The following is a 15,528-nucleotide window of genomic DNA, read 5'->3' as shown; positions in this document are numbered from 1 at the left end:
CTGAGATATTTTTCCCGTCCATCAACAGTTTTTTTTTAAAGTCTGTTATTTGAAACACTTTTTAAAAATGAAAATCATGTTAATAGACTTGCTATTTATAAATACATTTCTCAACAAAATCTTAGATCCATAGCTGGAGATTAATTTAGTTAGTTTGCTTGCCTAACATGTGCATGGCTCTGGGTTTGTGTCCCTGCCCCCCACTTCCTGCTCTCCCAACCAACCAACAAAAGAAAAAAAAAACTTATATCTAGAATAAAGAGCTGTCAGCATCTAGTAAAAGGAAAATGAACTACTTAATATTGAAAGCAGTCAAACATTTGAGTAATTCCTTCACCAAAGAAGAAAAATGGTGTGAAGAACAATCCTCAATATCACTGGGCATTTGGGAACTGCAAATTAAATCCATAGTGCATGGTATTCAAATTCATATTCAGATAACTGCCAGTCAAAAGAGTAAAGAATACATACAAAGAAGGAACTGTAATCTTCTGAGAGACTTCCTTGAGATCCTCTCTCATTTACATCCAGTTGGTCAAATTTAGCTGCACAGGAGTCTGGGAAATGCAGACACTGAAGAGCACAGCTAGAAGATTCTGTTGGAGGCTTGAAGAGGTCTTCCTGTTGATGTACCTAGCAGCTCGATGCTCATTACCTCCAGGTAGACTATTTGAACCTTGCAGTCCCATTATCCCTTCTGGTTTTCCAGTGACTGATTCCAAACCCTTGTTTGAGCTTACATTAGGCAGTATGACCTTTTTTGTTTGTTTGTTTTTTAAAGGCAGGGTCTTGCTACATAGCTCAGGCTGGCTTCTAACTTGCAGTCTTGCTGTCTCATCCTTCTGAGTGGTGGGACTACAGGCCGTTGCCACCACTTATAGCTGATACTATCTTAAAATAAGATACAGCACCTGGTTGACAACTCTTAATACTGGAGCTTTGATCATTTCAAGCAGTTGTTGGCGGTATTATACTTTGAAATATTGTAAGACTTTTGAGTGTTGTAGGTTCTGAGCTTTTAGAGAGAATTCAACAGTAAAGTTGTCTTGACTTTTCTTAACGGGGATTTTTTTTTCTTTTGGCAGGATAGGGCTTCACATTTGCTCACACTGACCTAGATCTCACTATATAGCTCATGCTGGTTTTGAACTCATGGCAGGCTTTCTTCCTCAGCCTTCTAAGTGCTGGGACTATAGGAACAAGCTACCACACCCAGGTAGTGGGGAGGTTTTAAATCACATATTTGGCTTTTTACATATATATTATATTATGTAAATTTATACTTTAGTAATACATTTGGATTAATATAAATGAGTAATAGTAAATTCTTATTTTTGAGTGAACTCTGTTTCTGGGAAATTTGTTCACTTTTTCTAAATTGTCAAATTTATTTACTTATGTGTTTATGTCCTTTCAACTAGATTGATAGTGTAGCCACTTTGGGAACAAGGAAGAGAGGATACCTCTTCTCCTCCAAGTCTACCTCTGGGGTTCTGACATGAGAATAGGGTTTAAATAGAATCAAGAGACATACATAGCTGAGCAGTCCAGAATACGGTGGTCCCTGCCTACCATTCTGTCAAAGCTGGCTTTGTAAATTTGTTCCTAAAATACTGATTAACATTTTAACGTTGTCAAGCTCCAGAGATGGTGTCTTTCATTTAGGACACTTGTCCATATCATCTATGCTCATTAGTTTCATGTTGATCACATTATTCTTACTGGTTCTTCTTAGTTCTAATAGAAGTGACTGTCTCCGTTATCACATTTATTTTGTATTATAGTGCTAGTGACTGTGATGAGATTTAGGAACTATATCTTTAACTTTTCAAAGTCTTTCTTCCATTCTTTCTTTTCACCCTGTGTGCTGTTACTGTCATGTTTTATTTGAACGAGTATTACAGACTTTGGTGATCCCCCATGGGTGGCCTCACCCTCCCTGAGGCGTGGATGCAGGGTGGGATGCTGGGTTGGTGGGGGGAAGGGAGAGGGAACTGGGAATGGTATGTAAAATAAGATTCTTTTTAATTTAAATAAAAATTAAAAAATAAGCCTCACAATATGTTATTTTAATGTTGCTTCATGGCCATGTAATTTTTAAAGAGACTTAAACATTTTTTAAAAATGTTTTCTGTTTGCCTCCAATTTCTTTGTGTAGATTTGGGTTTCTATTTGTTTTTGGATTTTACTTTTAAGAACTTCCTTTAGTATATCTTTTATCACATATTAGGTTACAGTAACTAGGTCACGTATTATCTCAGATTTGTCTATTTGAAGAGGCCTTGATTTCAGCTTGCCTTTAAAATATATTTTCATTGGCTATAAAATATTAGATTCCTTTCTCCCCCAAACATTAAGGATGTTCTTTGTGTCTTGGCTGCATAGTTTCTACCAAGAAGTTTTGACCTCATCTTTGTTTTTCTGTATGTAATGATTTTTTATTTAAACCTCCTCCAAGGCAGTGCTCCTGCCCCTGTAGTGAATAGGTGTTTATTCTGCCCCTGTCCTCGACCCAAGCTGCTGGAATTCACTGCTTGGTGAAAGCTCAGAAGCCAAGAGCAATGCTTCTGCTTAGCTCCCAGAGGCATGAGGTCATTGTCTGGACTCTATGTGGTTTTCATTTTTTTTGTTTTACTTTAATGCATTTTCTGGGTTATACTATAGAGCAGTTCATTGATACTTGTAGATAATTTATAATTTAATGAACATTAAAGAGGAGGCATATGCTTAACAGCTCTCCTGGTCAAGATATACAGCCATAAGAGTTTATAGTATATTGCATTATAGGGCATGAGCTATAAATAACTGATAGATTTGAAGTAGGATTTGCCATTTGTCTTTTAATCTGATGACATCATTCAAATGGTTCACTTTATTTCCATGAGTATTCAGAAATGTGACTTTCTTATCGTGTATAAAAAAATCCTTAAAAAACAAGGTCGTCTTTATTGGACCTGTTCCTTCAGTCTATGTTAATACATGATATGCTCTGTTTTCCTTTTAGGACTGTAAGGCTCTGGGAAGTTGAAAATCCAAAGAAGCAAAAAAGTGTTTTTAAACCTCGGACGATGCAGGGTAAAAAGGTCATTCCTACTACGTGTACATATAGTAGAGATGGGAACCTTGTGGCAGCTGCTTGTCAGAACGGAAGCATCCAGATCTGGGATCGAAACTTGACAGTAAGTCAAAGCCTCTTTTGTTTGTTTTTTGAGATGAGGTTTCTCTGTGTAGCACTGGATGCCCTCCTGTCCATGAACTCACTATGGTGACTTGGCTGACTTTGAGTTCTCAGAAATCGGTCTGCCTCTGCCTCTGGAGTGCTGAATTAAAGATGTGTATCACCATGCCCAACTGAAGTCAGTGACTTTTAAATGTTCTTTTTTGAAAAAGACAGCTAAATCATAATGACAAATATCATGTTAAAACACTATGGATCTCAATTTCCTGAATTTAGAATAATTTAAACTGCAGTATTAGTTTGCCAAGAGCTGGGACTTTTATAGTAACCAGTATTTTGGTCAGCATTCCAGCTCTGAATTTTTCAGTGTGTAATATTAAAGTAAATTTACTCTTTTGACATAAAATTTAAAAAGTATAATACAGCTTATTACATAAAATCTCAGTTTGACTTTGGAAAGAAAGGTTTAACAATAATACAGAATAATACTAAATAGAGAACTAGAAAAGACTAAAGGATGTTAGAAAACCATAAAAAATCTAAAGTTATTTATTTGTTTTGTGATGATTTCTATAATGTTTAAATGTTTTATTTTAATATTCTTTCCTATGCCAGACTATTTTAATGGGTTCATGTTTACTCTCTATAGTTTTAGCTATTAGGATAAATTTTTGAACTGAAATGGATCATGCAATCTACAGAAATTATAAAAGTGAAATCTCTTGACTCATTCGATAAATTACCAATTATCTTTAAAAGGCTTGTGTTTGTGTAGGATGTAAAAGGAGAAAATTTGATAGGTAAATGAGGCGAGGCTACCAGTATTAAAATTGTATGCAAATATTTTAAGATCTTTTTACATTTTTGTGTGCTATGTTGTGGGGGCTTATGCTATGCCATGGTGTGTGTGTGGCCGACAGAGGAAAACTTGCTGGAATCTGTTTTCTCCTTTCACTATGGGTCCCAGCAATTAAACCCAAGTCACTTTTAGGATTGTAGGCAAGTGTTCTTTAGCCACAGAGCATCTCACCAGCCCCTACAAATGTTATAGTATGGTTTTGGATCTTTATTTGAGTGAAAGGTTCTTGTCAAATTATTCATTAATATTTATTGACTTTATAGTATATGCCTGACATTAATCTAGGTTTTAAGAGTATTGATCAAAAATTCCTGCCCTAGTGGAGTTTACATTTGTATTAAAAAATTTGTATTATAGGAGACTGGAGAGAGGACTCAGCAGTGAAGAACACTGGCTGCTCTTCCAGAGGACCCAGGTTCAATTCTCAGTGCCCATATGTGACTCACAACTGTCTGTCACTCCAGTTTTAGGGAACCCAGTGCCCTCTTCTGGCCTTGGAGGGCATCAGACACATGGTGCAGAAACACATGCAGGCAAACATCCATATATATAAAATAAAAACAATCTGTTCAACTTTGTTCCCCAAAAGTTTATATTTTAAAACATTTACGTTTTGAACAGGACCCTAGGGAGCACACTTGTCTTTTCAGGGAGTTAAGCCAGTTGTGTTGAAATGAAGTACAACGTAATGGTTGGGGGAAATTCATACTGATAATGCTGGAAGTATCTTTGGCATTTTCTGTTTGTCAGATCTTTTTATTTCTGTTTTCATCTCCACTGTAAACTCCATAAAGCTTCATAACAGCACAGAGACTTTAAAATGCCTTTGAATTGTAAACTGAATTTTAACCTAGCAGTAAATCTTTTAGTAACTGGCTTTCATCGTCTCTGGGTACTGCTAACTTAAACATAGAAATTCTAAAACACGTAGCTTTCTTGTGTAGTTTTTAAGAGTACTGTTTTCAGAATGCTGTATACACATGTGCTGTTCTCTTATGACTTGTATCTGTTATTATTTTTTATTTAAAATAAAGTTGAGTGTAAGTTTTGAAGATCAAGTCTTGAAACAGTGGCAGTCTGTTATTTCCAATTTTGTAGGAAGCAAAACAAGGTGTGAGTGTCAGGTTTCTGAGCCATCTCCTAAAGGATTATGGCCCAAGACACCTGGCTGATCCCAGTCTTTAATTCTGTTTTGCTGGAACTTAGTAACATGTGAGCATATAGTTTACTATACTGTATCCCATTTGTAATATTTTATTCATTTTTATACTAGTGTATCAGTGTAAACTGGAAACAAATTGAGAAGAAAAAACTCACTGTCAGGAAATATTCCTTGACTTAAAACAGTTCTTAAAATAATTCTGAACGGTTACATATATTCTGTGATATATATCACAGAAACACAAGAGCTGAAGTATAGTGGGAAATTACCAATACGGAGTCAGGTAGAAATATAAGGGTATTTAATAGGGAAAAGCCTTACTTACAGAGCGACCTAGCCAGCCGGCGTGGCAGCAGTCTGTCCAGCAAGTACCAAAGTGAAACCGAAATAGAAAACACAGTAATGGTCTACATCACCCTGACCATGCCCTCGCAAGCGTGGTCATGCACACCTGTAGCCAGCCCCTAAGTAGGCGTGGCTACAGCTTCCCCTACAATTCCCCTTTTAGTCTAAAAGAGGATTAAAACTTAACAGTGTAAAGTATCCAAAATTAACAATCATAAAGGTAAAATATAAGAAGATACAACAATCTGCTTATGTCACATCCTAACTATCTATTTTAACTAAACCCTAAAAGTCGTGTGAAAGAGGTGTCCAAGCCTGAACACCTCTTTGCAATCCCAACCATAAACAATAGGAAGCTATCCCTAACTAGGTATATGCACTATCCTAAGTGACAACAATGGGGAAAGGGGACGTAGCATCCTCCAAGTTACTTCCTGCTGAAATGGGACGATGATAGTCATGTGGGGTCCTGTAGGAAGAAAATATTAGTGTAGTAAAAGTCTTGAATGGATTGTATTCAGTCCATGTTAGATGGGATTCTCTTGATAGAAGATCTTGATTGAAATCCTCAACTTGATTGAAGTCAGTATCCGAAGCTTTGGCCGGAGTGTCACTTGAAATGGAGCAAGTTGGATCCAGTGCAGTCGAGGAGGTGTGGCCCATTTTCTTTCCAGGGTGTCCAGGGATTGCTGTCAGGCAGGTTTTAAAGAAAAAAAAAAGGGGGGGGGGATAGGATATAGGAATGAATACTTTACATTGGTATAGATTTTCATTCATTGATACAACTTTAAGGTCAATTTTGTGATATATATATGTCTCCTCTTGTTTAGGTATTGTGTTTATACAGGTCTTTTATCTATAATAGTCAGAACTTATAATTAGGTTAGTTAGGTTTTCTAGATATACAGAGATGTATTTGAGATGGATAGGTATTCTTCAAACCTGTCAAAGACCTACAGAAATATGGCATTTAAATGGTTTAGGGTTTTTCTTGGCAGTGAGACACAACTGCTCCTGGCACACCAATTACATTAGAAAGGAGGATGGACATTGAAGAAACTTGTTATGGAGTTTGCTTTCAACATGGCAAGATTAGCTTTTTGGGCAAGAAACTGCTCTTGCCTGGACTGTTTGTTGCTGTATAAACTGGACATGCAGGACCCACAAGAAAATGACTGCTGGACTTACAAAACAAGACATTACTGAAGGGTTCCTATTAAAATAGAGAAGTATGTAGACACACTGTGGCCTATAGGCTGAAGATAGATGCCCCAACGTTAAAGAGGAACTTTGGGTGACTGTCCAGGTAGCGAGAAGTCTCTGTCAATTCTAGAGTTTATATATTATCCTTCTGTGGTCTTTGATAGAGTTGAAGACAGATAGTTATGGTTATAGTTTTCTTCAGTTATTATAAAAGATAAGTTATCCCTTTTATTTAGACAGAAAAGAGGAGATGATGGGGAATGTACTGTGTATGTTTATCTTATTGATTGTTAAATAAAATACTGTTTGGCCAATGAGACAGCAAGTAGACGGGATTAAGAGTCATAGAGGATTCTGGGAAATGTAGTAGGGAAGTGATGATCCAGGCAGGAAGTGACATAGCAAAGAGACTCATTTAAGTAAAGGAGAAACAGGAAGCACTCCTTTCCCCTTGGCTCCTGCTCCTGAGGCAAGATGTGATCCACCGACAAGGGATAAGATAAGTCTTATAAAATATATAGATGTATTATAGTTAAGACTGAGCTAACAGATGAGAATCCTAGTCATTGGCCAAGCAGCTTTGAACCTAATACAAGTTTCTGTGTATTCATTTGGCCCTGACTTGGGCAGGCGACTTGCCTAAAGCTCACACGTGGCAGTGGGGCTCAGACAGCATATGGTGGAAAGATTTATCGTAACACTGAAGGGAGAAAACCTAATAGCACCAGATTTCTACACAGGGCAAGGTAGTGTAATGGCACGTTTGTAATGAGTAGGTAAAACTGTCATAGTTGCCACATTTAATCCTGGAGCTCTCATTTAATCCACTCCGACACACATTGAACATAGTGCATCCTCACAAACGCATTATCTCTGTTAGTGACAGACCCTTGTGCCCCGAGGATCTCTCTCTGCTCTAGAGCAGTGTTTTCCACCTTCCTAACCCTGTGAGCCTTTAACACAGTTCCTCATTTTGTAGTGACCCAATAATAAAATTATTTCATTACTACTTCATTACTGTAATATTGCTACTGTTATGAATCATAATTTAAATTTCTGATATGTTGAATATCTGATATATGACTCCTGTGAAGGGGTTGCTCAGCTCCCAAAGGAGTCGTGACTCACACAGGTTGATAACCTCTGCTCTAGACCTACACTAGCCAGTATGCTATCAGCCACACAGTTCAGCAGGAGTGGTAGACAAATTGATAATGGAGTAGATGTGATAAGAAATACATTATATGCCTGCATGAAAATCTCATGATAGTCTGTTATTACTTACAACTAATATATACTAATTAATTTAAAAGAATTGTATAATAGGACATACATTAAGTTTATACTTTTCAGAGAATTTGTTTTCTTACTGGGTTTGCTACCTCTTCTCTGTGCTCCTCTCCTTGTCCACCGTCCTAGTGTTTATAGGTTACCTATATGTGTTCTCTGCTGTTCACTTTAGCTATCTGCCTATTAGTCTACTCGAGGAGCATTTTAATTGATATTCTTGTGACCCTATTACCTCACTGAGAATAAGAGGAAAGAAATTTAAATGAGGATTATCTGTGAGATGATCTCCGAGCAAGTGTTATCTTACATATGTAATGACTCACCGGGTCTCTGGGGGCTTTCAAGTTGCTTGAAGACTCATGGACACTATCTGCTGCCTTATGTTAAAATAGTCCCCAGGATTTAGAATTTTTAGCATTATTTTCTATTAAAAGTTCATAATGTACCTTTTAAAAGGTACTGGCATTTGTACATATTCATTGTAAAGACGTTGAGCTTCATCATGAAATTTTCATGTTTGCCATGTGCATTGCTCATGTTCACTTCTTGCCTTCCCTCTTTCCAAATAGACCCCTTCTTCTTTCATTTTTGAAAAAAATAAATCTAGATTCTGCATGAGAGAAAACAGCAGCATGTGTCTCTATTTTGTGTAATATGATCTTTAGTTCCATAACTCATCTTTTGTAATCCTTTTTCTCACCTCAAGTACCGAATTCTCCCGTTTGTTAACTTCTTTCTATAACTTTTCCTGTGGTGTGTTTTGGGTACAAGAGTTCATGTGTGTGTGTGGAGATAAGAAGTCAGACTTGGGTGTTGTTCCTCTGGGGCTACCAACTTTGGTTTTTGAGACAGGGTCTGTCCCTGGGACCTGGAGCTCTCCCAATAGGCTAGGCTTGCTGAGCAGAGAGCACCTTGCATCTCCTAGGATTTGCCTCTCCAGCACTGCCATTACAGGCTCACACTACCACTCCAAGCTTTCTCTATGGGTTCAGGCTCCCCTGTTTGCCCAGCAAGTACATTACCAGTTGAACTGTTTCCTCAGCCCTGTTTTTCTTGTATTTGGACATTCTTCTGATGCTACCGCAGCCCCTGAAAATAAGAACATTATTTCATTTTGTAAGGGCTTATATATTTTATAAGTGTATGTACTGTGATTGACTATGAAGAAGAAAAAAATATGAAGGTTCTCTTTTTTTTGCCCTTCTCATTATACTCAATGCAGTAACCCAATTTTCCTTTATATGCAATGTTAACATGTTAAAAATTAAGATTTTGGAAATTTGTGATATTTTGACATATTATTTTGTGTGCTCATTCCTAGACTTGCTTTGTGATAAATCTGTCCTGGATTGCGTATTTTTCAAGAGTCGTATAACTTTGACTTGGAAAATATTTTACACAGTTATTAATCATTTTCTACTATCTACAAATGTGAAGATGTGTGAGGAATTATTAAAAATTTATCTTTGAGATTATTTCAACCAAAAGTAATTGCTTTTGGGTTTGTTTTTAAAATTTCTGTGACATACCACTTTGTGTCAACCTCAAACATAATGTATGGAGGACCTTTTGGTAACTAATTACTCTATAGTCTGTGAATGCAACTTCATCTTTCTAATAGTGGTAGTATCACAAAGGTCATTAAACAGGACCTCCAGCGGCTAAGGCTCACTTACAGCCCTGTCTCCTGTCCCATGTCCTCTGCCAGGTGTCTTGCTTTCCACAAAGACTGATCACTTAATAATAATTCACAGCCTTTTTATCCCATTGTAGAGAGTCAAGTCAGAGTGTTACAATGCTGACTCTAAGTGGGAAGGACGGTAGTAACTTATAGAGGATAATAATATTTTAACAATTTAATTACCAAATAACTTGGAAAAAGTTTTTGGTATCTTACGTTGAGGGGGAAAATGCCCTACCTCTGAAAAATTCAAAGAGCAATGTTAGAACTCAAATATAGGTTTTTGTCTCTTCTTAGACTTGATAGTGAGGGCCTAGAAAAATATGAAAAGTAGAGTGTAGTGCATCGCTGTATATTTGTAAATGCCACCCAGGACACCCAAGCAAAACATGTATTATTTGCTGCTAGGGAGTACTGAGTTCCTAAGCTACATAGTACCCTGAAATCAAACTCTGCCATTCTACAAAAACTCTTAAGTAGTTTAACAACTAAAGGGGAAAAGGAGGTAAACCAATAGTTACTAAGATGGTGCTCTGTGCATGCCCTGTCTGGGTGCTTTGAATACATTATCAATTACAAAACTCATGATCCAACTAGGTAGGGATCACACATTCATGCCATAAGTAAATTATTTCAATGACTGCTTTTGGTAAAAAGCACATCTCTAATTGAAAACACAGATAACAAGGGCTGGGTGGCCCAGTACGTAACTCAGGGTGAATAAGTAGAGTACCAGGTCTAACCTCTGATACCACAAAAAAAAAAAAACAACTGTATAAACTGTCCCAAATTACTTCAATTCTAAGTTTTCAAATATTAAATAAAAATTATAAAGATTTGTATAAGGTTTTAGAAAGACCCCTTAGTCTAGATAAAAGTGAAATAAGCTGCAAATCTTTATATGGGCTGTCATTCCTTCTCTTCTGTTGTAGTTGATTGCTTTTATGGAGTACTGTCACTGCCTAGGTGATATTTTAATAATTTAATATAATTTATATGTAACATTTCACTTACTCCTCATAGCTGCCCTAAGATATAAATGCTATTCTTATGAGGAAACTTAGACGCAAAGAGAGTGGGTTGCCTACTCAGTATCACTGATACTAAATATCATAACTGAAGCCAGTCCTAGACCATTTGGTCATGAGTTTGAGTTAGAAAGATTCCCCATAGGCTCCTGTATTTGAATACTTTTCCCTTGGTTAGTGGTACTGTTAGTGGAGAGGTGAGCTTGCCTAGAGGAACTATGTTACTTGAATCAGGCTTTGAGTGTTTATAATTTCACCCCTCTTCCAGGAAAACTAGACGGGTACACGGGGACAGGAGAGAGTATAGGCACATTGTAAAGTGTGAGTAAGTTATTTAAGAAGACCAATAAAGCAACTGAAAATCAAATCAATTGCATATAAAACCCACGGTGCTCTAATAGTTTTTATTTACTCATTCAGTTTCTTAATAAATGATCTTCTAAGGCATAGAAAAACTGCAATTAAGGCACAAATATCCCAACGTTATGAAGCTTAGTGGGAGATGAAATGACTAAGCACTTGAAAAAAATAGTGGCCAGTGAGATAGCTCAGCAGGTAAAGGCTCTTGCTGCTAAGCCTGAAGACCTAGGTTGACCACTGAAGCCCACATGGTAAAAGAAGAAAGCCAATTTTTGTAAGTTGTCTGTGCTGAATAGTTTTATGTCAACACAAGATAAAGTCAACTGGAAAAATGCCTCCATATGATCTGACTGTAGACAAGCCTATAGGGCATTTGCTTAATTAGTGATTGATGGAGGAGGGCCCAGCCCATTGTGGATGGTGTTATCCTTGGGCTGGTAGTCTTGGGTTCTACAAGAAAGCAGACCGAGCAAGCCATGAGGTGCAAGCCAGTAAGCAGCACTCCTCCATGGCCTCTGCATCAGCTCCTGCCTCCAGTTCCTGTCCTGACTTCCTTCAATAATGAGCAGTGATGTGGAAGAATAAGCCAAATAACATAAGCCTTCCCACATTGTTTGGGTCATAGTATTTCATCACAGCAATAGAAACCTTAAGTAAAATTGCCTTTTGTAGGCTGGTATTCCTTTACTCTATGTCTAAAATCCACATATGAGTGAGTACATACCATGTTTGTCTTTTTGTGATTGGGTTACCTTGCCCAGAATGGTTTCTTCTAGTTCCATCCATTTTCCTGCAAATTTCAAGATTCCATTGTTTTTTTTTCTGCTGAGTAGTACTCCATTGTGTAAATATACCACATTTTCTCTATCCAACTAATCTCTGAACTGAACTGGAATCCAGTTGCAGAGAATATGGGCAAAGGGGGCCAGACGAAGCTGGTGAAACCCACAGAAAAAGCTGACCTGACCAACAGGGAGCTCTTGGTCCCCAGACTGATACCTGCAATACCAGCATGGGACTGATCCAGACCCCAGGAACGTGGGTTTCAGTGAGGAGACCTCGGAAATCTACAGGACTTCCTGTAGTAGATCAGTACTTCTCCCTAGCATAGGTGTGGACTTTGGGAGCCCAATCCACATACAGGGATACTCCCTGAGCTAAGACACACGGGGGTAGGCCTAGGTCCTATCCCAAAGCATATGATAGACTCCGATGATCCCCCCCCCATGGAAGGCCTCATCCTCCCTGGGGAGCAGAAAGGATATGCGATAGGTAGGGTTTCAGTTGGGGGTAGGTTGGAAGACGAGGACAGGAAGGAGTGGGAACTGGGATTGACATGTAAAACAATCTTGTTTATAAGTCAAAAAAAATTTCTGTTAATAAAAAATCTTTTGACTTCACACACACAGAGAAATAAAATTGTAAGACAAATAGGTAATGAAATGATTACAGTTATGAATGTTATAAACTAAAAAAAAAACAGGCAAACCAGTTGGAGACATGGGCACAGGAGAGCGTACATGCATGGCTCTAACTGGCAGCTTGGCTCTAGAACCATTCTTTTGTTTTGTTTTGTTTTTTTGAGACAGGGTTTCTCTGTGTAGCTTTGGAGCCTATCCTGGCAGTTGCTGTGGAGACCAGGCTGGCCTTGAACTCACAGAGATCCACCTGCCTCTGCCTCCCAAGTGCTGGGATTAAAGGCGTGCGCCTCTAGAACCATTCTTAATCTCTACTCTGTCATTACATTGTATTGGGTTATTTGAAATGCTATTTCTAGAAGTCAGGATGAAGCAGCATATCATGGGCAATAGTTGGTGTATAGGTCCACAGGCAGCAGTAGTAATAAGTGCAAAGACCACATGGAAGGGCAAGGCTTAGCAAACTGATTGAGGCCAACTAGTCTGCAGCTTATTTAGCCTGAGGAAGACAGGCGGAAGAGTAAGGCAGACACCAACCAGATCACTGCAATGTTTCACTAATTGAATCGTTCCTTCCCTATCCAACAGCTTGAGCCAATTTCATTTCATCAGCTGGGTATATCTGCTGTTTGAGTAAGTTCACCATCACCAGGGGCCAAACTACAGCAAAACACTTTTCACTCACTGAAAAGATGAGATTTTTAAAATGAAAGGTTTTTGTTGTTGTTGTTGTTGTTGTTGTTGTTGTTTTTAAATGTGAACCCAGGAGTTTACTGGACCATTTTCAGGCTTCGTACTCCTTTGTGTTTAGTGTTCTAGCTAGGTGGGCAAAGTCTGGGGTGAGGTAATCAAATGAGTGTGCTGTAGATTGATTTAGCCTTTAGTGTATGGTGATGTTTATTTGCACTAACAATATTTTCAGCCCTTTGTCTTCTAAAGCATATGGTATTAATAATAGATACTCTTTATTAAACATTTACTTTGTGCCAGATAATGTTCCAAGTGTTTCATTCACTCTTATGTGCACCACACATGCACACATGAAGATATATGTGTGTATTCAATTTATCCTATAGGATAATACCATGATGTAAGTGCTGTTGTTAGGTAATGTTGTAGATGAGGAAATTAAAATAAAGAAGAGAAAAATTAAATGACTTGCCCAGGGTTACACAGCTAGTAAGTTGTAGAGCCAGAAACTCTGACCCTAGGATATCACTTTATGGCACAAAAAGGAATAATTCTGATGGAAACATGCTGAAAATAATTGACTCAAAAGAATGATGAGATTGTTTTGTCATGGTTTACTGACTTGAATTCAGACAAAGAGACTTTTTCAGACAAGATAAAGTATCTCCCTCAACTCTCTGTTTCTTGAGATGGGATCTTGCTGTGTAGCCCAAGCTAACCTTGAGCTAGCTTTGAACTTACAGGGTGGCACTGAACTCACAGTACTTCCCTAATTCATATTCTTGAGTGCTAGGATTATAGGTGTATGCCTCCACACTTGTCTCTAAATTGAATATCTCACTATTTAGCCCAGGCTGGCCTTGAATTCTCATCCACATTATGTGTAATCAAAAGTGATTTCATAGCTCTGTCTTCAATTTCACTAGACTACACATCCAAAACATAACTCATGATTTCCTCTGGAAACACACCCCCAGCTTTGCTCAATTTAATGGCCATCAAATAGAGTTGATTTTGGCTAATTGTTTTCTGATTGCAAAAATAGCTCATATTTATTTGAATAAAAATATTCATTGAAAATAGAAAAGTTTATAAAGAAAATGAGTCAGCTCTAAACACACCACGAAGAGATAGGAATTTTTAGGTCATTCTGTATAGTCATATACAAGGGGGGTGTGCCTTGTGTGTATGTGCTCTGAGGTTTTAGGGCTTGTAGTTGCCTGTGTAATTAGTAATCTTCCTTGCTTAGGGTCTAAACAGATTGGAAAATAAGACTCTTTACTCAAGCATGATGGATGAAGGCCAGAATTTACCATTATTACAGATAGAGTAGAGGAAAAGCCAGAAATTCCTACAGACTAACTCCTGCAATGGGACAGGAGTCCACGGGGACCTTAGCCAGAGCTGCTGAAGGGAGATAGTGCAGGAACAGAAAATCACTCCCTTGGGGCAACTTGTGTCCAAGAAAGGAAAGGAGAGGACCGCCAAGGCCTGTCTGTTATTCCTCCCACATTCCCACAGCTGCTAAACTAGCTTCATTCTAAGGGAGGTGTGAATAGGGAGGTAGGCACAGGTTGGGGTGAGAAATTCTAAGGGTCATAGGAAGTTTGGGTGGAATTGAAGAGATGAATAACAGGATCTAGGCTACATTTTAAGAAGAATGATTCTGGCCATTCTGAATGGAGCAGCCATAAAGATGTTGGAGCAGGGAGACTAGGAGGCATTTCACATACCTGGGCAGTTTCCTGGATGAAAATGGTAGTGCTAGATACTTGGATTTTGATGATACTTAATACAAGAGTATTCAGCATAAGGCACATTTTAAAATATACTTTTGTTGTTGCTTGAGATAGGGTTTCATATATACCAGGCTAGCTGGGAACTCACTGTATAACCCAGGCTGGCTGTAACTTTAATCCCCTTGTTGCCTTTTCCTCCCAAGTGCTACAGTCGCCTAGTAAACACCACCATGGGTCAGCCATAAATCATGCCTTAAAAAAATAAAATAGAGGCCTTAATTTGGAAAATGATTATGTAAATCACTTTTATTGTCCCGTGTCTTACAACTTAATATTCTAATAGTAAATAGACTCCAGAGTTGAGAATTTGGATTACAGTAAAGGGAGGATGCTTGCCTTGATTTTGTGCTACCTTAGCTAATTTTGATTATTATTTCAATTGATAATAGGGGGTAATGCATACTAAAACGAAAAACTAACTAAATAATATATTTTGGCATTTTTGAAGCACAAGTAAAGACCTTTTTCAGATATCTAGCCAGGGCTAGACATGTTAATGTCCTTTGCCATGGCCA

The 15,528-nt window shown here is 38.0% G+C and overlaps 1 protein-coding gene across 1 annotated transcript in view; it reads left to right on the top strand.

The window, feature by feature from the left end:
* Nucleotides 1-15,528, top strand: part of Wdr70 (WD repeat domain 70) — a 226,461-nt gene that overhangs the window by 135,219 nt on the left and 75,714 nt on the right. Inside the window, exon 10 of the mRNA XM_027401331.2 lies at nucleotides 3,005-3,179. Coding sequence (XP_027257132.1) covers nucleotides 3,005-3,179 — 175 coding nt within the window. The remainder of the gene's footprint in view (nucleotides 1-3,004; nucleotides 3,180-15,528) is intronic.

The sequence above is a fragment of the Cricetulus griseus genome, chromosome 2 (assembly GCF_003668045.3).
Source record: "Cricetulus griseus strain 17A/GY chromosome 2, alternate assembly CriGri-PICRH-1.0, whole genome shotgun sequence".
Lineage (NCBI taxonomy): Eukaryota > Metazoa > Chordata > Mammalia > Rodentia > Cricetidae > Cricetulus > Cricetulus griseus.
This window is presented reverse-complemented; position numbering and strand designations above follow the sequence as displayed.